The 22812-nt window shown below is 38.6% G+C and overlaps 3 protein-coding genes across 3 annotated transcripts; all 3 read right to left on the bottom strand.

The window, feature by feature from the left end:
• Positions 1 to 64: 64 nt before the first annotated feature.
• On the bottom strand, positions 65 to 1590 carry mixl1 (Mix paired-like homeobox). The gene is made up of 3 exons (XM_036582797.1): positions 1485 to 1590; positions 896 to 1116; positions 65 to 721 (listed from the first exon to the last, which is right to left on the bottom strand). The coding sequence occupies exons 1-3, from the start codon at positions 1588 to 1590 to the stop codon at positions 65 to 67; spliced, it is 984 nt and encodes a 327-aa protein (XP_036438690.1).
• Positions 1591 to 5535: 3945 nt separating this feature from the next.
• zpax1 (zona pellucida protein AX 1) lies at positions 5536 to 18121 on the bottom strand. The gene is made up of 20 exons (XM_036582032.1): positions 17791 to 18121; positions 17649 to 17707; positions 17162 to 17257; positions 16958 to 17082; positions 16416 to 16559; positions 15423 to 15506; positions 15190 to 15354; positions 15000 to 15096; positions 14059 to 14276; positions 13832 to 13985; positions 13295 to 13503; positions 10262 to 10379; positions 9513 to 9712; positions 9306 to 9420; positions 8377 to 8546; positions 8180 to 8271; positions 7967 to 8097; positions 6896 to 7082; positions 6679 to 6759; positions 5536 to 5618 (listed from the first exon to the last, which is right to left on the bottom strand). The coding sequence occupies exons 1-19, from the start codon at positions 17814 to 17816 to the stop codon at positions 6723 to 6725; spliced, it is 2427 nt and encodes an 808-aa protein (XP_036437925.1). The 5' UTR covers positions 17817 to 18121; the 3' UTR covers positions 5536 to 5618; positions 6679 to 6722.
• Positions 18122 to 19309: 1188 nt separating this feature from the next.
• ttc32 (tetratricopeptide repeat domain 32) lies at positions 19310 to 22413 on the bottom strand. The gene is made up of 3 exons (XM_036582033.1): positions 22258 to 22413; positions 21238 to 21404; positions 19310 to 20225 (listed from the first exon to the last, which is right to left on the bottom strand). Exons 1-3 carry the CDS (start codon positions 22383 to 22385, stop codon positions 20098 to 20100), a joined length of 423 nt encoding a protein of 140 aa, XP_036437926.1. The 5' UTR covers positions 22386 to 22413; the 3' UTR covers positions 19310 to 20097.
• Positions 22414 to 22812: the final 399 nt, after the last annotated feature.

Here is a 22812-nt window from a genome sequence, read left to right as displayed (position 1 = left end):
CATTGTGACTCATTGTGGTGATGGGGCAGTGTGTGACAACAGTCCAAATATTAACTGTAAGCTACTATATAAAACCAGCAAAACCAGCCATGGCCTCCTTCTCCCAGTCAGAGTCAGAATCAGAGAACTCGCCTGCGTCGCTGCCACGAATTGGTGAAAAATGACCAAAGTTTTCCTGTGGCATTCTGACTGGCATGTGCTGGACTGGACCAGTGAGCTGTTTGGGTGATGACCTGCAGAAGTTCATCTGTGTTGGAATGGGAGGAATGACCACTTTCATGTCGGGGCCGATGGTCCTGTTTGGAGGGAAATTATCATAGTCCACCAACATGTGTTTAGGTGCAGATTCCAGTTTGTTGTGAGCTGGTACGTGTCCAGTTGCCCTGTGGAACTGATAGAGGTTGCTGCAGGGTGTCATGTCTTGCTTGGCATGGTCTGTTTTGATTGTATTTTCATTTGTACTGAACAGCCCTGATATGGCTGTTGAGTCATAGCTGTGATCTGCAGCCCTGCAGTGCCTCTGCTCTGCGCTGATCATTGGCTGGGTGAAGGAGTCTCTCACGGCGAAGCTGGCCATCCGCTGAAGATCAGGCTGGGTTTGTAGCACCGAGAATGAGGCTGTAGGCACTTTGGTCAAGATCTGGCTGTTTCCTCTGGGCTTCATGGGAATGGGCGTTCCTACCTGGCGTCGGGACTTGGCACGTCTGTTCTGAAACCACACCTTTTTGGAATAGACAAAAAAAATTGTTTATGAATTCATTAATACCTAATCCTCTCCTTATCTATACTATTGCAGACTTAAGAAATAATTTGGCTAAATTGTCTGTGATAATTACTGGGGGACACTGGCTAATTCTTTTAACACATAATAAACCAGTAATACAAAAATTCTTACCTGAATTCTAGATTCTGGTAAACCAGTCAACGCCTCCAGTCTCTCCCTTAAGTAAATGTCAGGATATTTGGTGTCAGAATATACTTTCTCCAGAACTTCGATCTGCTGCTGAGTGAAGTTGGTTCTCTTTCTGCGGTGTGTCAGCAGGGCCATGCTGTCCACTCTAGGTTCCATCGGCCTGCTGGGGTTTACTTGCCTCGCTCTGTTCTGCAGGATGTAGTCTGGGGAGAAAAGTCACAGTGAGTTTCTATAATAGAATATATGAGAAAAGCGATATGTTTTCCACACAAAAATATAAAAATAAATAAATAAAAACTCTGAGGTCTCTAGTTTTTTTAATATATATAGCTATTTAAAGCATAGGCCTGCTGTACAAAAATGAATTCCCATAGGCTTCCAATGTGCATAGAGCTGAAACCAGTTTCAGGTTCAAAGTAGAAGTATTTGAGTTACACCACATTATCGGGTTACTGAATTATGGGTGAGTATTTTTAGCACAACTTCTGGAGATTTTGCATTGTTATTGCTGTCATGTCCCTGTAATCTCGCTGTTAACATCCACATGAGAGCAGTAACGACCTTCACCCACCTGTGAGCGGAGCGCTGGTGCTCCTCTCGAGGACTCCGGCTGGAAACGGCTGGAACTGAGCGAAGTCTCCTGGCAGGAGTTTACCGTGTACGGTCGACATAGCCATCTGTGTTTATCCCAGCTCAGCTGCGACTGAACGAGTGAGCTGTCCGTGCAGGCGGCCGCATTTATACCAGTCTGCCCAGCCATTTGCAGGCAGGTGATCAAAGTGGTTTGAGAAGTGTGATAAACTGCGGCTAGCACCGCACCGGCAGCAGGCCAGGCCTCAGAGCTCATTGTCCTGCGCGGCTGATGGGCTGTAGGTGTGAATGTGGCATCCACCAGGAGCCTACAGGTTCATATGTGACTGTAATGGAATCCCCTCCTCGAATACACATCAGCTGAAAAAACATTTACGTCTTTGGTTGAGATACAGTCTTCTGTGGGCTACTCACATCCTGAATCCATTGACAGCGTAGCACCTACAGACCCTGAAGCGGCTATGCCTGCCTGCTCAGACAGCTTTTACTGCAGTTTGGGGAGAAAAAAAGCATTTTAGCTTATTTAAAATAATTTTATTACAATTTTTAGCACTTTATCATGTTTGTGCACAGATGTAAATTCACACTATGTAAATTTTTTATGCATAATTTTGTGTATTTCTGGGCTATGTATACATACATACATTCTAATTACAATCTATCTATGTATACCTGCTATCTATCTCTCTACAACCCTTTTTTTCCAAAAAAAAGTTGAGACGCTGTGTAAAATGTAAATAAAAATAGAATGCAAAAATATATACCCATTCTGAATGTGACGCCAGCAACGTTAAAATAATTGGACTCTTTTACTACGGACCCATGCTGTTGTAATACATGCAGAAAGTGGTTTGACACTGTCTCACTGAAATAATCAAGGCCTTCCCTGAAAAACATGTCATCTGGATGGCAGCATAAGTTGGTACAAAATCTGTATATATCATTCAGCATTAATGGTGCCTTCACAGATGTGAAAGTTACCCATGCCATGTGCACTATTCTTATTTAGCCTCAAGGAACAGTGTTTCCAAAAACAATTTTAAAGTTTGATTTGTTGGACCACAAGACACTTTTCCACTTCAGCTCAGTCCATCTTAAATGAGCTCAGGCCCAGATATGGTGGCAGCATTTCTGGATCATATGTGCATATGGTTTCTTCTTTGCGTGACAAAATTTTAACTTGTGTTTGTGGATACAGCGACAAACTGTATTCACAGCCAGTAGTTTTCAGAAGTGTTGCTGAACTCATGCAGTGATTTGCACTACAGAATCATGTCTGTTTTTAATGCAGTGCCACCTCAGGGCCTGAAGATGGCCAATATTGGTTTTTGGTCTTGTCCCTTGCATACAAAGATTACTTTAGATTCTCTGAATCTTTTAATGATATTATGTACTGTAGATATTGAAATCCCCAAGTTTTTTGCTAATTTTTGTTGAGAAACGTTGTCCTTGAATTATTACACAATTTGCCTGCAGTCTTTCAGCAGTAACCCCTCCTCATATTTACTTTTGAAAGACTCAGCCTCTCTGGGATACTCTTTTTATACCCAATCATTTTACTGACCTTTCACCAATAAACCTAATTAGTTGTGAGATGTTTCACCAGGTGTATTTTTTTTCTTTTCAAGTCTTTTGTTGCCCCATCCTAACTTTATAAAAACGTGTTGCTGACATCACGTTTTGGAAACGGGGCTCTATTTATGTATCTGTCTGTCTGTATATATTATCTCACATCTTTTTTACATTTCTTGAATATTTAGGTGTTTTTTCAAGATCAGCATCTTATCATCTTGTCTCGCCTCTCCTGTATCCTCTTGACAGCTCAATAGATTTGCTAAACAGGAATCAAAGACTCTTCAATACACAAAAGCAGTCAACAGCTATAGTCTAGATAGTTCACTGTCCACACACACCTGATTTTTTTAGTTCACGACAAATGTGTTGGTTAGCAGTTGTTTTTGTTATCTCTTTACTCATTCATATTCACTCATGAAGCTGGAGTATTAACTGAACTTCAGCCGTAGTCTGATATGAAGGAAATGTAAAGTACATCCATTTTCTGAACACACATTCTGAACAGGATTTTTTTCCTCCGGTAGTTAAAAGTAATCACCGATCTGCCTGTTTGGAATTTTTAGTACAACAAAGAGTCTTTTGACTTTGATCAGAATTATAGCAAACTGATGTGATTTAAAAATGAGCCTCAAAACTTCAAACAGCAGACTCCTGGCCTTTTCATACAACCAATTGGAGCAGATAATGACCAGCCATTAACAGAGTGGCCTCCAGCCTTCACAGACACAGGTTTCACACCTTCAGAATAACCCCTCAGACAGAGGAATTAGCCAAAGACATTAACCACAGAGCACCAGCAGCTATTGAAGTTGCTCTGCCAGAGTGAACTGAAAAAGGTTTTTCTGAAATGTGAGTTTTTGAATTGGGCATCCAATGCACATCAAAACACCCAAAGAAGCCTAAATATTATAGGTGTAACAGTGCACTGTGACACTGTGCTATCATGTGCATTGTGTAAACCAGTCATTCTGTTAATTATGGCATTGAGTGCAAATGCATTATTTGAGCACCAAAGTTTGTAAACAGCACCAATCAACAACCACACTGGCATGTGCAAAAGTAAGCCATGCAACAACATGGTACTATTTTGAGATATTGTATTGAGAATCTGATTTAAGGGGACAAGTTTATCATCATCCTAACAAAATTTACACTACCAGTCAAAATTTGGGCACCTCCAACTGAATGGTTTTTTTTCAACAAAGCAGGGCCACCTCTTAAAATAATCTAAAATAGAAGATATTTAGATTGAAGGCTTGTTCTCTGCATATGTTATTCTTATACTTTGTTTCTTTCCCAATTATTCAAAAAAGTTGAACATGGTAACTAAAGTAAAATATTTCTATGAATAAATGTGACCAAACCTTTGACTGGTAGTGAATGAATTTAAATTTTTAGAAAGAATATTTTTTTAAGGAAATGTTTTTTTTCCAGCATAAATCATTCATTGAGATATAAACTATTTTTACTATCCAAAATGACCAGCAAAACTACAAGTGCCTTGAGTTTTTATATGTAATGTTAATAATTATTAATAGTGGTAAATCTGAAAAGATTTTTTCCTTGCTTCTCCACCATTAAGGTTTTAAAAATGTTTAGGCCAAAACCTTCATAAAATAAGTGTTCAGGCATCAGGCAGTGTATTGTTAGCCATTTCTTGTATTAAAATGTTCCTCAATGGAGCTTTTAGAGGCATTAAACTCTTCAGACATGTGGCTCCCATCACAATCATGTGAACAATTCTGAGTTTCTCTAGAACTTTGCATTTTACATTAAAACACTCAAAACAACTTTGTTCATGTATTAACCACTTAAGCAGGAATTTTGAAAAATTGCTGGAACTCCCATTTAATGAAAGGTCATGATCATAGAATAATTGTTACTCAAATCTGGCCAAGCACATGCTGATTAAAATGTCAGATATCCTTTATACTCCCTTTGACATACCCACAAACATCATCCTATAAAGTGAATGAAATGAGATGCAGAGATTGTTGCAATTTAGTTCATGGCATTTCACCACAGCTGGCTCTGTGAACATGCCTAAGGCACCCGCACACAAACACCAAGGGTTCTGTTCAGTCTGGTGAGTTGAACAATTTGAAAGCAGGTGTGAGTGAATTGTTATTCAGAAGCAGGACCGAGGGCAGACTTGACTGGAAAGGACAAGTAGTGACTGTTCATCTGGAAGCAGCACATTAAAAAGGCTTTCAGAACATGTAGTGGAACAAAATCTAAGGACACCATTGGTTTAATTCAGCTTTTTATTTAAATCAGATCTAAGGGTTGAAAGCACAATTCTCCCTGAGGAGATATGCCTCCTGCGGAGCTGCTTAGGAGCTGTACCTCTGCGCACTGGAAAGAAAGGCAAAGGAGACAAATTAAAGCAGGTTCAGTTGCAGAGAATCAGAAGGGGGAAAGGACAAATTTGGCTCATACCCTTGGTGTTTCTGCCCACATTTTGTGAGGGACACTGTCTCCTACAGATGGCATCAGGCTGGTTGATGTCACAGATCACAGCTTCACAGTGAACAAAGATCTAGAAGTTGGGTTTAATGTGTCCATTTTATTAAATGTTTATATCAGGAAATGTAAAAAAAGTTCATATGTTCCAAGTTCACCTGAGCACAAACCTGTAGAAAATATCCCACATTTGATCAAACCATACAGCTAAAAGCTAAATGAATCACTTCATTTATCCCACTAAATCTAGTTTTCTGGTCATAGAAAGTGGAATGTCAAATTAAAAGGGCTCAGATAATAGAAATTTTAATTAGTTTTATTCAGGAGTTTAACAGTACATAAAAACAGAAAGCTTCAAAACTTTAGTCCACTTAAGGAAGCATGAATAGCTCATTCTGAATTCACTGTGTGTCAAACACACTTAAATATATCCACCCACTCGGCCTACAGCAGTTCAGCCCCACCCAGACATTATAAAGAGCATTTCAGCCCAGACTGCTTTTTGAATGGGGCACAATAGGGCAGCCAATCAGAACAAAGTTAATTTACATATCAATCTTAGACAGTACAAAGAGCCTGTTTATAGAAGATAGTCATGTAGAGATGAATGTTTTAGGCACAAACCCCCACATAAATAAGTGGATTTGAAAAGAAAAAAAAGATATGTTGAGAAATGTATGGACATTAATTTGCCCATAATTATACATCTGAATAAAAAAAAAAGGATAAAAAGTTAAAATAATTCACAAGTCCCTTTAGATGTTAATTCAAGGTATAACTGCAAAAGGTAAGTCACAAGACCAGGGGTGTCTAACAACCACTAAATGTGCCACGCCCCCCCCCCACCAAATCTGTGTGCCAGAGAACACCTATGTTTTTATATCATATTTAAATAACATTTTGCTATAACCCAATCCATTGTTTATTCAAAATACACCAAAACATCAACAGTGAAACAGCCACTTACAGCTTGCAAGGGATTGTAGTGCCTCACGTTATGAAACAGGCTAATATTAATGGAAAAATAAAATAGTTTTGTGGGCCGGATAGGATTGTGCCTAGAGTTTGAAGTATGGGCTTTAGACCAATCAGAACAAGACCGGTCACCAATGAGCTAAACAGTGAGTAATAGTTACCTGATCTCTGAGGATCGTGTCATCCTTGACAAAGGTGAACATCTTCACTTCAAAGCGTTTTGTGTGGGGAGGATACCGAACCTGCTCATCAAACGCAACGGGGTGAAAAGTGGTTTGATAATGGTCGTCAGGATTCTCACAGCTGTTCAGAAAGCAGCAAAAACACATTAGGGCAGTTCCATTTCTCTGTATTAAGAACTTCTGTCTGAAACATTACCCATTCACAATAAGGTCCCAGCTCATTGTGGAGACTCCATCATTGACAGAAGCCCAACAGTTCTCCAGGACCAGTTCTATTCGAGGGTCCGTGGACTGAATCAGGTCCACCTCGAAATACAGCGGTGCTCTTAAATACTGCACTACTGGGTAGTCCTCCTCCATATAAAAGGTATTATAAGAGGAATCTGTCAAGTGAATAGTAACAGTGAGTATTTCAAATAACTCATTCAGCAATAGAGCTCTACCCTGCAGAGATCTGTGCTTCTGCTGCTGGCACAGTGCCCATCATGGGCTTTATAACTACCTGACAGATTAACTTGGGTGTATTAGGAAGTAAGTGCACAGTGTAAATGAGGGGCCAGGACAGAACTGAACCACTGACATTTAAAGGGAAATTGCACCAATATTTCTGCATAATTCAGAAAGAGTAAAAAGTAGTACACAGTCATTCAGGGCAGAGGTGAAAGTTATCGCACAGGAAGTAGTTACATGAAATCATTACAAATACACTGGACACACTGATTTATGACAGTTTTGAGAAACTTGCATTTGACAGGTTTACTATTAATTTATTTTTTTTTAATTATTCATACATTCAGGTCAAATTATACCCTTTCTCCCAAACTTTCCACCATCTAATAAAGCATCAGCTCAGAATGGCATTACTGCAAAAATGTACAATTGTCCCATACTTGAAACAGTGATTCACTTTTAAATTAAAATTTATAAAAGAAAATAAAAAAAGAAAAGCAAATAATGCTGCCAATAGAGTAAATTAATACATTTGTGTTCAACGTTGCTGACTCAATATCTACTTCAGACAAATTCCATGTTATAAAAAACCTCAAATTTACATTTTGTTGCACAAGCTATTCTTTCCAAACTTAGAAACGAAGAAAACTTTCAGCCATGCATTCACTGAAGGTGCATTCATAATTTTCCAGTTTGCTAAATAAAGCATTTGAATTAGCAGAAATTTAAGGGGAAAACAATTCTATATGTAATTATGTATAAATGTAATTATATATAAAAGTGGAAACTCTGCCTTAGAGAGTGCAATGAAACATACCTTTAGCAAGTCTCATTCTGACGTGCAGTTTTCCAACACCAGATTCAGCAAAAGGCTCATGTCTTCGTGGATTTGTGAAGAAAGTCACTGTCTGCGTATCATTCAGCATGTAGTAGCAGGAAACCAGCATGCTAGCATTGAATGAAAAGTTAAAATCAGTATGCATGAATGCAGTTAACACCAAATGGGTAAGAGGAAAGATGTGTGCATTACCGATAATCTGGTTGGACAGCATCTTTAAGGTCAGCGCCGTTCCTGCTAACCACCGAGATTTCATTCTGATACATCATGACATCATCGTAGAACTGGAGGGAAAAAAAAATATAAATAAATAAAAAATTCCAAGTAATTAAAACAGACACTACAACATGGAGATGCTCAGTTAGTAGAGGGGGTTTCCTCAGGCACACCGTTCTAGTCGTTCCACAGCTGCTTGCATCGAAGAAGAAGTAGGCAAAGCGGCTGTTGCTGAAAGTGGGTGTACACGAGGGATCCTTCAGTGTCAACTGGCCAGGGATCATCTCTGATGCAGATTCCACCTTCACTGCCAATGCAGTCATTGTTCCATTGGAGAAACATTCTGGAAAAAGAAGCAATCAGAAAAAGTTGGTCTATTTACACAATTCAGCTCAGGATTATATAATTAAGACACTCCAGTAACTTCACACCTCAAATCTTACATGTGAACGCTCACTGTATCCAAGTACTAAATGCAAGCATGACTTCAGCGCTCCTCCCCGCTAAACATAACTAAGACAATTTAGACATTTAAACAATGCTATTTTAAATGAACATTTGGAGGAATAGTCAAATAACCAGCACGGATATTTTTCCACACCTCCAAAGTTCAGTCTTATAAGTTGTTTGCTTAGTTGGACAAATACCTGTTTTTTCAGATCTGAAAAGTGGAGCTTTATTTTCTCCACTGAAAGATGAAAGCTGTAAGTACCGTTTATCTGACTGGAACAGTTTTTTGTCTACCAGGTCCATTTTTAATGGAAGTGCATCATTTATGTAATCTCTGCAGAAATATCTCCTGAAAATGAATAACTTGTACTTTATGGCTGTTCTAACTGGAAATCAAAATGAAAGGTGGTCTTAGACTTTTGCGCAGTACTGAAGATTTGTCATATTACTCGTATGTTCAGTGCAAAACAAAGCTTCAGACACCAAACATGTCTTGACTGATTGAGAACATTCAAAGGGAGGTGAAAATTATATTAAATGTATTAAAGATTTATGTAGTTTACATACAGCTTTAATACTAATCTTAAATAAGATAAAAACAAACTAGTGATAATGAGCAGATAACCTAGATATACAATCCATAAAACAATACCGGTCATTGTCAGGGGAAAGCTGCAGGCCAAGGAGAAGTTGTTGAGGTGCCAGTTATTGACTGGTTCCCAAAGCAGCACATCAAGACGAGCCCTCATTGAAGACAGATGGGCCAGCTAGAGGGGAGGGGGGGGAAAAAGCAGAAGAAAACGTGTAGACAAAAACCCAGAAAATCATATGCCTTGAGGCAAGTAAAGAAGCACTGTACCTCAAAAGTGACCTCATTTGCCAGGAAAGGCACAGTCATGCTCAAGTGAGTGGAGTTCTCATGGACACTGTACTCTGCATAAAGGTCAGCAGATAGGTCCTTTCTGCCCACCATAATGTTGAAGTTCTTGCCTTGGTTCCCATACGCCACAGTGACATAGAAATTTTCATCATCACAGTTCCCACTCACAGTTGGTGGAACTGCACAGACAGACACAAAGACAACCCAGAGAGAACAATTACTCAGTGAGATAAATACCTACTGCTAATCTACACACAGACAGCAAAACACTGCAAATATTTCAGTACACAAAGTTTAAAGGGCCCATATCATGAAAAACCAAAAGTCTTTGCTTTTTGTGTAAAGCGTTTGAGTTTATACACTGTTAAAGTTCCAAAACATCCTTTGCTCCTTAATCCATATACGAAAATTAAGATGCTAAAACTGCCCATTTATTCAGTTTTTATGTCACAAAACAATGCATTTACATATGTACAAGTTTTTCAAAAACATCCTCCCACCCTCAAGACATCAGGTGGTTTTCCTAATCCTTAAACTACAAAATCGTACTCTAGAGACTACTACAGCACCATTGCAGGTGGTAAGCATGTTCACAACAGATGTAGTCATGGTTATATTTTGCATTTTGCCCAGAGTGCCTCTATAAGTACAAAAGACTTTGCTCAAAATAGCCCAAAGACGCCTGCTACACAATCCCGCAACACCCCCCCATGCAAGCAAATACTTACTGACGTCCTGGAGAGTAACTTCCAGCAAAGCAGGCTGGGAAAAAGGAGTGTATTCAGGCAGGATTATCAAGCCAAAGATGAGTGGAAGAGTATAGGTAGTGGTCTCCTGGTCAATATTCTGTAGTGAAGTAGGGCAACTGGTTAGAACAGGTCAAAGACCACTGACAAGATTAAATACCAGATTCAAAAAGAGAGAAGTCAATAAACCTTTACTTTTAAATACATATAGGGGGTGACCCTCATTCAACACAGACAAGCATTTACAGCACAAAAGGATTGAAAAATTAATGTAATTTAATTAGCTTAAACTAAAACGACTACATGAATTTACAGTAAAATCAAACAAAATAAATGGAAAGGTAAGAGAAATTTTTTTCTAAGGGGAACAAGATAGTTAATACATTAACAAAAGTATAAGTATGGCACACTGAAAAATATGTAAACGGATTGTGAAAAGTAAAAACAAAGATCAAATAAGGAAAATAAGATTTTAATCAGCCAAATAAAGTGAAAAGTGGTTAAAAGCTGTCCAAAGGTGGACAGAGATGAAACATTTCATACAGTCTGCAGTGGTGAGTAAGAGTTGCCAGTAATCCATCTAAAAGCAGAGCGATAGATTGAGTCTAGTGGTTTGAGGCTACTGGCAGATGCATGTCTATAAACTACATGCTGTAGTCAAAGACTGAGAGTAAGGTTGCCTCCACGGCTATCTGGTATATGCAGGCAGACAAGACTTTAACCCTCTGCCTACACTTACTGACTAGATTATTAATGAGATTTAAATACAAGTTCATCATTCAGCCAAACGCCAAGGTACTTCTACTCTGACTCAGTGCTGGATTCTGTCAGGGTAGTAAATTTGCAGTATTGAAGTCAATATCTGAAGAACAGCATATAGTTTTTTGGCATTTAAAACTAGTTTGTGTTTGTACAGAGCAGTCTGTAAGGTGTTAAATAAGCACTGGAGTTTTTCCTGTTGCTACATGAGCAGATTCAGCTGAACAAAAAGTCATGGCATCTGTGTACAAAACAAGTATCTCCAAAATGATAAGTTTACAGAAAATAGCAAAAAATGGTTTCAATTCAAGTAAACGCAGAGTTTAATACCAAGCAAATGTGGAGCACTATTGGTCACTTGTTTTCACAATGTGAAGGACAGCTCCTGTGCTCAAATTATGCAGAAAACTAAATCAACAAAAAAGGGAGAGACTTTGGAACAGCAACTAATATATATATAAAATAAACCTGGACCCAGTATTGAGCCTTGTGGGACTCCTTTAGTTATAGAACTTTTATAGAATTTTTGGCCCATTGCACAGAGTTTATTAATAAAGCCAATCATTTGTGAACATCCAGAAGGCAGTGGTCAGAGTCAAATGCTTTTCATTAAATCAATAAAAGTAGCAGCAATTTGCTTCCTGTCTAAGGCAGCATAGAGATCATTTAAGGTTAAACAGGACAGAGCTTTCAAAGAAATGATTTGAATTGGATATTCACTAAAGATTCTAAAGTTTAGCTAAACGAGACATTGAAATTGCTCTGTAGATATTTAGATCTGTCACCCCACCTCCTTTATGCAGCAGAATGACCTGTTTTCCCTGATACCAGGAATTCTGCAAGATAGAATAGAGATTAAAAATTTGTAACATTCCAAAATAACCAGGGTTGAAAGATGCAGGAAATAGGGGTCCAGACCATCATTCCCTGTAGTTTTTTGCAGGTTAATAGCAGCGAGAGCATAAGGCTCTAGGCATGGAGAGAAAGTCTGGAGTGTGAAGAGATCATAGCTCTGGGTAGCAGTAGAACTAATGTAAGATTGATTCAGAAGCAGCTTTAAGTCAGTATTTTTTTATTTATTTTATTTATTTTTTTTTAAATATGAGCTGCAGAAAAATGTACAATAAAAGCTTGGCAAAGTTCTTTTTGATTTTGGTTGGGATAAGAGTTGCTTGAGGAAATTCACTGCTTTTCAGAAATTTTGAAAAATGTAAGAGTTGATCAAGCTTAGACAATGTTTTTGCATTTCTAACAGCAGAGCTACTTGCCTAAACAGAGCCAGCTCTCTTGTCGTTGTTCGTCCAAGCTTTGTTACTTGCATTAAGCAATAAAGATATTTTAACTAGTAAACCAGGGACTCAATCTCTGGTTTAGTTTTTTTATAGGGGGTGTTTGTTTACCACTGCTAGGAATGGTTTACTAAAAATGATTAGCACAATCAACGTCTGCAATTTTGAATGCAAAGTGAATTTTGGAAGGTCGGAAGTAAGCTTGCTCATTAACTTTTAAAGAGCATCTTTGAACCTTCAAAAGAGCCTTTTTTCTTCCCATGATGCAACTGTTTAATACAGCCAATAGGCAATGGTAAACACTGAAAACAAGATCAAAAACTCCTGAGGCAGTGATTTTGCCCATTCTGTTGGAGAAGTCAAATAAGGGCAGACTTGGTGGGGTCCTCTAGGTTTGAGTGAGCTGATTCAGTAATTAGCAGTGTCAGGGAAAGACTGCCACATTTCTTTTAAATGATCACATTTGACAAAGTTGTCGTTAAAATCCCCTAAAACCAGCATTTCTGAAGCAACGTTGTGACAGAACAACTATTTTGTCTGTTGCAGAAGATGGAGCAGTAGCATTTCCCCCCCAGGCAATTAGTAATTTATTAGTATTACTAATTTGTTAACCACTGATTTGCTATTTTGTAAATCAGCATCTACTGGAATATTTGAGCAAATATTATTGGTATTACATGAGATATTCCCTCTTCCCCCAATCAGCTTTCACTAATTGTCTGATTTTCCAGCCAATGATTTCAAGAGCTTACTGAATGGACTACAGATCTGGGTGGGAGAGGGAAAAAAAAAAAAAAAAAAAAAAAAAAACAAAAAAAAAAAAACACCACACACAACACAACACAACACACACACACACACACACACACACCAAAGAAAGCAGCTAGGAAATGAAATTCCAGCTATTCTGATGCCACTGGTCATGCAACAATAGAAGCGAGTGTGATGTCACGAAATGTGTACTCACAGCCTTCAGAACAACAGGATCAGAAAATGGGATCTGGATGGTGAAAGCCTTGGAACCATTAGCAAATCCATGCTGCTGCACATTGAAGCCTCTGACATTGGCCTCTGCCAGAGTCATCACTCCAGTTGAAAAAGTGATGTTTATCAACTCAACATCATGGAGGAAGGTGCCCAACAACATGTTGAAAAAACCCAACTCTGCCACTGTATCTGTAACAGAGGGAAAATAGTGTATCTGAAGTTACTAAAGCCCAAACTGGGAAGTTTGAATACTCCAGCACTTTTCAAGCCAATCTCGACCACATCGGTAGCACTGCTGTATTTCAAGGTCACAGAAATTGTAGTAGTCACTTATAATGGAAACCAACGTAGGTGCTGAAGGTTATGATTGTTTTGAGTCAGCAGGTTCAGTTCTTTTACCAGGTACAGAGAAATGTGTCAGTCACTGTCTATAGTAACTCACTGTGCTACAAATGCAGTAGATAAATGTTAGTTGGAGAATTCCTTAATTTCTAGGCATCACTCAGGAGGAACTCACTGTCTGTGATTTGTGGTGGTTGAGGCTTGGGTGGTGTGGCGATGGGGTAGTGGACTTTGTATCTGGTGATGTCAGACACCCCTTTCTTCCACAAAAGCTCAAGCATTGGTTCGATACTGTAGGTGGTATGGTACTTGTAATCCAAAGCATGACTCTGCAACAATTAAATCAAAAGTTGACACACTACTTTTACAGTTAGAAGTAAGCAGTAATGCAAACCACCTTACCTTATAGTAGCCATCTGGTCCACCCACAGGGAGGGAGATTATGATATGGGAGTCAGTTAGAGATAACGTGTAGCCCATAGCATTCATCTGTGCTGGATCTAGCCTCTTGCCATCGATGCCCATGTACAGTTCAAGGATACTGTGCTCTTGAACCATTACTGGGGTGATGTATCTGGGCATATACCAGGTGATCATGTTATCAGTGAAATGGAGTCCACCTGTAAAGTTAAACAGATTTCTGCATTTTACTTGATTGTAATCCTCTACAAGTGTTCTCGCTACATAATGCTAAGCCAACTGGATCTATTCCCAGTTTATATATTTATAAAATGTAGATGTCTACACAAAAACATCAGCATCAGCCCAAAGTACCCATATTGGTGCATCCTTAATTTATTTACAATTCTTTAGGATGCAACACAAGACAAAGCCTAATTTCCCCATAGTTCAACTGTTATTCAGAATTACTAAAAGCTGCTCTATGATTTGTTTATTTAAAAAATGTTCCAAAGAAAGTAGGTTCAGGATTAAAACACAAAAAGTCTCACTCTCAAACTTACAGCGCAACTTTAAAATAATTGAAAAAAGACTGAAAAATGTACACAGGAAAAACACAAAATATGCCATGCTTTTTAGTGGGCAAAGACCCTATTTTTCCCCCAAAATTACAGCACACATATTTAAGGATGACTAATTGACTACAGTATTCCAGAGGGAATGCAGTTGAATGACCACCTTCAGAGGAGCACCATGCACCAATACTGATCTTCAAAAACAGACCTCAAATCCAGTTTCTGGATATTTTAAAAGTTGACGATAGGTATTTCCTATCCGGTAGTTCCGTTAACAAGTGTTTATCCAAATCCTGGACCAGAAAGTGGAGTTAAAGTTGTTGATTTAAAGACCTCTGCAAAATCCTGCATCAAATCAATAGAATTTACCAGTTGGACAGGCCGCAGCAGTGTCCATCAATGTTACAGACCACCCTCTCCTGAAGTAAGTAGTAACTCTTAAGACCTCCATTTGCACTCCATCCACCTATGAGGCAAAATCTAAATATTAGCCCAACAAAAAAAAAACAAACAAACACATGTAACAGTATTTGTAGTTCTTCTACTTTGCTTCACTTACATTCTGAGAGTAAGTATCAGCCATGTTGTAAGGGCTTCGCACCACTAACCGAGTTGGTGTTGTTGATACACCATACCCAGCTTTCTGGACGTCCCCCAGCATCATGGGCTTCTCTTTGGGTGTGTAAAAGACCATCTTCCAAATATTGTGTAGGGAGGTAGGAACCTGTAAAAAGGAGAGTTAAAACTGAGCCCAAAAGGCATAACGATTCTGCTCAACACCTTTTATTTTACCTCTGGTAACAAGCTGTTACCCTTGGCGTCCTGCCTTTGCTGCTTAGGCAGGGATATCTCAGGGGGTAACCTGTTTACAGAGACCTAGGAGAAAAATGATCTGCATTACAACTAGAATGCTTAAACAGTAGTTCCTTATAGTTTAGTTATTTATACACAATATTTTCCAAAAGTTTGACACCTGCTCATCCAACATTTCTTCTAAAATCAAGACTATTAAGTGTCACTAATGCAATAACAGCCTCTACTCTTCTGGGAAGACTTTACACTAGATGTTCAATATTGCTGTGAGGAATAATTGCATTCAGCCTCAGGAGCATTAGTGTGGTCAGGCACTGATGTTTGAGGAATAATTCTGAGCCACAAACTCCACTCCAACTCATGCCAGAGGTGTCGAGTGGAGCACCACCACTCCAGAGAACACCGTTTCACAGACCAATGCTGGGGGGGCTTTATACCCTTCCCCCTAAAGCTGAGGCTTGTCATTGTGCATGGCGACTAGGCTCATGTGCAGCTACTCCAAAGTGTCCCATTTTATTGGCAGTGCTTTTCTATGGAGATTATACAAACTGTGTGCAAAACTGCGTAGCCCTTCTGCTGCTGAAGTATTTGTCAGTTCCCTTCCAGCCTGTCTATCAATTAAGAGTTTTAAACACTACACTCACTGGCCAATTTAGACATACCTACTGACATGTACATTAGAGACTACAGCTCATCTTTCAGTCCTACATTATTGGTCAGCTTCTCCCTTCCCACTGATGGAAGAGGTGGGTGGGGCAGAAATAGGGCAGCAACAGATGGACTACAGCCAGCAACTGTAAACCCACAAAGTGCATTGATATAGTAGGTGTTTCATAAAAATGGCCAGTGAATGTAGATACATATTCGGTGTACCTAAAACTGGCAACTCAGCGTATAAAAGTGGCAAACATTGCATAACAAGAAAGGAAAAGGGTCTGTAAGTTCTCATTAGTGCTGCTGTGAGAAGGTTACCTCCATGAAGTTGCGTTCACAGAGAATCTCACGTGAAGCCCACTGCTCAAATTCACATGAGCGTGTGACCTCAGTTACATCTTCCTCAGACACTTTGTTACCAAACAGGTGGAGGCGCAGCCTGATATCAAATACTTGATCTCCCTGAGGGAATGTGAGGGAAGAAATTAGGGGAACATGGAATAAGTGTCACAAGGGCATGTTTGGTGGTCAGTGTTACAACTGTTGTTGAATATGTTCAAGTACAAATTTCTATAAATTGCAATTAATTGAAATGTAGATTTTGGTCTTTGATTAGAAAGCAATTTATTATAGATTTAACATCAGGCATAATGATAATGACAAATCAGCCCCATCATGGTATATACACCATTTACACAAAAACTAAACTCATCATACAAGTGATAGTTACAGAACGGTCCACTCATTTTGCAGGACAAAACATTTTGTTGGATTGAGTTTAAAGAGTCACAGTGGAAACAGAAAAGCAGCCCCATGTTCACTTTTGCACATCAGATGTTTGAGTATCATGACCTCTTCACCTGGTTCTGAGTAAAACAGCTCAGCAGTGATGTGTAGAGCTTAGTATTTCCCCAAGGATCAGACTCCATACTGTAGCCACATTTAGCTGCCAGGGCAGGTGTTAAAGGCACTACCTGTGAACCATCTGAAATCAAACAAAACTCATGTTCACATCCTGCATGTCAGCACTTTCCAAGCCTGATCTCACTTCTGAGCATACTTACTGATGGCCTTAATTTCAAGCTGACTTCCAGAAGCTAGAGATTTATCAGCAGTAAGCCTCATAACATTCCCAAGGCATTCTGCATTCAAGCCAGCTCCTACAAAGCATGAGAATCACAAGTTACAAGTAGGGGGGAGTGGATTAACTTACTCATACTCCAGTAAAAGCATCGTTAAGTCTGAGAATAATGGGCCTCATTCACCAATGTCTTCCTAAGTTCTCTTAAATTCTCTTAAAAGGTCCTAAGAAAGTCCTCTTTCTTAAGATGTTCTTAAACCACAGATCCTATTTAAGTCTAAAGAAAATTACATGAAAAACAAAAGTGAATTATGAACTAAATATTAAATGACAAAACATAAGCAAGCAAGGATCCATCTAAAATAGTGCTTGAGTACATGTAATTGAGAAGATTTACTTCACTTCTACACACCTAGTTACAAGTCTCAAGCTAGAGTTCAAGACTTAGAAGAGTCTTCTAGTGTCCTTACTTTGGTTGAAAGTCTTCTGAGCTGACACCACAGCCGCAGCCATCACAAGCCATGAGGTACTAAAGGAAATACATAGTTGTTAAAGTCAAAAGTTTAAGATGATGAAAATCTAGGAGACTTAAAAGATAAATGCAGAACTTACCAACATATAACATGCAACAAAACCATCTTCTGTCAAAGGAAAGTTTGTGGATGGCCGATCTCACCTCAAAAGTACTAATAGAGTTTGCGTCCTCACCAGCCAGGACAATCTATAGTTCTACACAAATGATTCTCATAACCTTATACTGTTGAGTTTGTTTGGGGGGTGAAACCAGTTGAAGAAAAGAATTGTGAATTTTTAGGTGGCCAGTCAGTGAAGAACACTAGAGAACTTAGCCAACCTCAAAATTCAAAAGCTCAGAGTAGCAAAGCTCAGATAACCAGAGTCTGTCCAGCTATGTAAAGCCACTATGCCAACCAAACACAGGTGATCCTAATGACCCTGATAATTAACAGGATTGGTGAAGGCATGATCCTCTTTTTACTCAGCAAAGGAACTGGCTTGGCAAGAAACTTTAAGATAAGTTTACAATCCCATCTGGTTATTTTTTCACACAAAACATCCACAACAGGCCTGACAGGATATAATTTACCTTTCTTCTTCCTTTGTGTGATAATTCAGTGCTGGTTTAGTTGGGCATACAGCAAGGTCATGATGGTTGACCAGCATACCAGCATCAAAAACACAACATATACTGGCTTTGCTTGAGCATATTAACTTTCATTGCTGCTGACCAACAGCATCCAAAACACAACATATCCTGGTCTATGCTGTTTTTCTAGCAAGGTTTCTTCTTTTTCACAGCAAAACTATATTTTATACAGACACCATTTTAGACCATTTCTTCTGGGGCTACTTTCAAGGCCCACATCCTACTTTTTTCTTATATTCTACTTCTCTCCCCTGAGGTTTACTTATAAAGCTTGTGTGGTTTTATGTACCAAAAACATCATTTTTGGATCTCTCTTTATCTTTTGGATTAAACAGGCTGTTTTTGTTACTGTTGCCTTTAATACATACATACATACATATATATATATATATATATGTATACAAGCTCATATATATATATATATATGTATTCAAGCTCTTTAATTAAAAAAACAAGAAAAAAAAAAATTCCGTAATATGGGCCTTTTAAGAAATGAGTCACTAGGTCCACTAGGTGGCAGCTTAGTTCTGAATAGAAGTCTTCATAGTGTCATGGTGTAGCGTTTACCATTCTGCACAGCCTTTTGTGATTGAGATGGCCCTCAGGAGGTCATTAGTTTGATCTGGATTGGCTGTGATGGCCTTCACTGTTGTGCTTTTGAGGAAAACAGACTGTCCCTACCGTCGTAGGAAGACAACAGAGCTTTGTTCTCTGCATTTGCACTTTTAACAGCATTCAGTAAAAGATACCAGCCAGTTTGTAGTGTTGTTCAGCCTCTCAATGATAAATCTTTGTTGTTTTCTAGTCAGCAAACTCTATGTAATGAATAATGAATGGGTTCACAAGTTAACCACAGTGTAGGTCTTCGGGAGAAAGGTCGGTCTTATGTTCAAGACATTTTTTTCAACAACTGCTTAAACAACGCAAGAAACCAATGACAGACAGATGAAATAATAGATGACCTGACAGTTTCTTTCATGTTACATATAGAACATGATTTTTTACTAAGATTTCATTAGTGCAAAAGTTCAAATACACATTCCACAAAAGTAGAAGAAAGCAAATTATTAAAATGTATTTTCCCCCAGTAAGTCACATTCATTGGTACATTTTAACTGATTTAGTTTTAAATGATATAAGAAGTACAATGCCACTTCTTGTCTTCGTACTAGAGTGCTTCAGGTGCAACTGACAACTCGCTGGTCAAGTGCACCCAGAATATGCAAATACAGAGACTGAAAATGCTGCCCTCAGACTGAAGATTACCTGAGCTACACAGGTCTTCATGACACACACTACAATACAATAATGACAACCAGCAAAGTATTTACAAGAAATTAAGGTAAAAAAATAAAATCTTTACACAGGAACAAATTACACAATCACACAATCAAACATATTGAATTAGATCAGAATTAATAATCACTTCATGTAGTGCTTTCCTACATTCTTAAAAAAGGTTCTTCCAGGGTCCTTTAGTAAAGGGAATGGCTCTTCTGTTGTTACCAATCTTTCGGTACTATACAGAACCACTTTCAAAAAGCTTTAATACAGACCCATATATAACACATTCTCCATTAATCTGAGGAGCGATTTCACCATACAAACAACAATTTAACCATGAAGTGGTCCTAAATAGAAGTCATGGTTCTAAATAGAACTATTCCCTTTAACTAAAGAACCCCTAAAGAACCATCTTTTTAAGAGTGTACAGCCAGACAGAACAGAAACATCCTTCTAGCTGTAGGATGCCATCAGTATCCTCTTTTTAATTTTTCTTCTCGGTCGACTACCGTCTGACGCAAACTTTGTTTGGCATCTTCAAAATTGGCATTTATTTCCAGGGCCTTCTTGAAGTCACTCTCTGCATCCTGGAAAAAACCTGCAAGAGGGAAAATACAGCAAAGCATAAATATTTAAACGGATGTAAGATTAATCCTTTTCTTTTTATCAACACCTTATTACATATTGTCCTGCTTATTTAAAGAGGCAGCATTGCCCAACTCGAATCCAGTCTCCTTTCTACTGTCCCAAACATGAAACCAAAGCACATAATAAACCAACTCTGTGTGACTATAAGCTCTCAAAATCAGGCTTCAAAGAGGTTTCCAGAACTTCCTTCAGCTTTCAGTGTTTCATACAGAGACATTATTTGTTTGTTTGCTTTCTTTTCTTTTTTATACATAGTCGTAGTGGTACGTGATACGACAGAAATCATGATACGGTCCTGAAGAAAAGCCCCAGTAGTGCTACTATTAAAAAAATACAAGTATAAAGATTTCTATTCTATAACGGTTTATACTCTGTAACGGTTCACACACTGTGCTACAGTAATTATTCTCTATTCATAATGAAATATGCACTTGGTCTTCAAGTACTGACAATAACCACAATATGTGCAGAAAAGCATAATATCATAATACTGATAATTATTATCATTTTGTCCAGCCCTACATAGCAGCTCTGTCCCCTACCACAAGCTCTGTTTCCACAACTGCGCCACCTGTTGGGCAGGAGCAGAGGCCAATTTACAAGGCCTCTGAAATATCCCTCTCTTATCAACTTATCAAAACAAATTTATGACCAATTTGTGGTATTACTTCTAAACGTATATGTTTAATAAAGCCATTCTCGTCAGTTGTATAGTCCTCTGCAGCCCTACAATAAGACACTACCACCAGTCTGTGAGGGCAGCAGCTGGTGGGTTACAACCAACATGAGCATTTTATCTCTTCATTAAGCCTGAAAAAACAAGACTGACCACATGGCACCATCCATGCTGGCACAGGGGTAGGGAATGGACAACATGGAGAGGATAAGTACGATCAACCATGTTTCTGTGCTCCTTTGGTAAAGTTAAGACAGTAAAACAGCAAAGGAGAATGTACACCTACCCAGTCTATAGCGTATTAATCCTCTGTTGTAGTACGGCACTTCAAACTGGCTGTTCATCTTAATCGCTTCGCTGTAGTCGTCCATGGCCTCATAAAAGTCGACCCTGAAATATTTCACCTGGCCACGGTTATTGTAGGCGATAGCCAGCTCACTACGGTCACAATCTCTGTAAAGAGATCAGAACATATGTTACACAAAAGTCATCATGCATTTATTGAACTTTAATAAAAGTTGTCTAACAGTGGATTTCCTTGAACATTAAAAATAAATTGAAAAACAAATTAAAAAAGACAATGCTAAATAAAATAAATTCTATAAATATTATAAAAATATCTAATAAAAATAAATAAGATCAACTATGTTATAGTTATAGAGCACTTCCAAACCTACTGAAAAATACTAAACACATAAAAAGTAATAATAAATAAAAATAAATCAGACCAAAATAAATCAGTTGAGGGCTTTTAGCGAAAACAGTACAAGGTTCAATAATCATTTTTCTGGATTAGCTTGTTTTCATAATCGTTGGAAGCCAAAATTGTAACTGAAAATAAAATTAGATTAATCACCTGGACCTAAATTGCAAGCTGCAATGCAAACAAACAAAAAAAGAGAATTATGGGCATTTCTGATATTTCTAAAATTACTTCACGTTTTATCTTACCACTCAAATTCATTAATGAAGCGAGCTGGCACTGCTTTTAACCGTTTCAGTCTGTAAAGATACACCACTAGTTACACCAGTTAAGGTGGAACGGAAACTCAAATAATAAACGAACTTCAGCCTCGTCCGTTTCAGCAGATTTGTGTTTGACAGTGGTTCGACTAAAGAGGTTCAATCTGTTCTCTTTCAGCACTTCCTGTTCCACCTTACATGGTGCAAACTCTGAATTAAATTCCGAAGAAGAATCCACCTCCATCCACCTTTAGCCTCGCTCTGTGCTCTCTAACATGCCTGAGGACTATCACAGCTGATCATACTCGGAAACGAGTCAGGCTGGACTGTATTCAGAGCGAACCTGGCTGTGGTACAGATGCTGATGAACTCTGTGTAGAGCTCCTCCGCCCGGCTGTGGTTGCCTCTGCTGAACTCCTCTTGAGCTTTGGAGAACAGATCTCTGCTCCCAGTCAGCAGCGGATCCTCCATGAGCTCCAGCTGAGGGACTCTCTCTCTCGGTTAGTGTAGGAGGTTTTGCAGCTGTTTCCACAAACTGCGCCACCTGCTGGGCAGGAGCAGAGGCTGGTTCACAAGGCCCCACACATCCCTCTCTCATCCACCTCTCAAATCAAATTAATGACCAATTTGTGGTTTTACTTCTCAATTTATATGGCTTTATTAATTATTATCGTCGGTTGTATGGTTCTCTTTCATATCGGTGATACAGGTAAAAAAATATTCAAAGCTTTAAATCTCATTTGTTTGGTAGGAAACTCCCACATTTCACATTCAAAAGGCAAGATTTTTAAGTTTAGACCTCAAATAGTTTTCTACAGTCTTATGGTACCCATAGTTTGGGATCACTTGTCATATTAACAAATTTTGTTATTTTATATATTATAATGACATACTATGT

Source organism: Colossoma macropomum, unplaced genomic scaffold (assembly GCF_904425465.1).
Source record: "Colossoma macropomum unplaced genomic scaffold, Colossoma_macropomum, whole genome shotgun sequence".
Taxonomy (NCBI): domain Eukaryota; kingdom Metazoa; phylum Chordata; class Actinopteri; order Characiformes; family Serrasalmidae; genus Colossoma; species Colossoma macropomum.
Note: the sequence above shows the minus strand (reverse complement) of the source record. Positions and strands in the feature narration are given on the sequence as shown.

Excerpts from the sequence above, each read along its gene's own strand:
- ttc32 (XM_036582033.1), bottom strand. The coding sequence starts at position 22,385 with ATGGAGGATCCGCTGCTGACTGGGAGCAGAGATCTGTTCTCCAAAGCT. Across the intron at positions 21,405-22,257 it reads AGCATCTGTACCACAGCCAG|AGATTGTGACCGTAGTGAGC; the intron begins GTTCGCTCTGAA and ends ATCTCTTTACAG. Across the intron at positions 20,226-21,237 it reads ATTAATACGCTATAGACTGG|GTTTTTTCCAGGATGCAGAG; the intron begins GTAGGTGTACAT and ends TCCCTCTTGCAG.
- mixl1 (XM_036582797.1), bottom strand. The coding sequence starts at position 1,590 with ATGGCTATGTCGACCGTACACGGTAAACTCCTGCCAGGAGACTTCGCT. Across the intron at positions 1,117-1,484 it reads CACCAGCGCTCCGCTCACAG|ACTACATCCTGCAGAACAGA; the intron begins GTGGGTGAAGGT and ends TTTTCTCCCCAG. Across the intron at positions 722-895 it reads TACCAGAATCTAGAATTCAG|GTGTGGTTTCAGAACAGACG; the intron begins GTAAGAATTTTT and ends TATTCCAAAAAG.
- zpax1 (XM_036582032.1), bottom strand. The coding sequence starts at position 17,816 with ATGGTTTTGTTGCATGTTATATGTTG. Across the intron at positions 17,258-17,648 it reads TCAGAAGACTTTCAACCAAA|GAGCTGGCTTGAATGCAGAA; the intron begins GTAAGGACACTA and ends CATGCTTTGTAG. Across the intron at positions 15,097-15,189 it reads CTGATACTTACTCTCAGAAT|GTGGATGGAGTGCAAATGGA; the intron begins GTAAGTGAAGCA and ends TTTGCCTCATAG.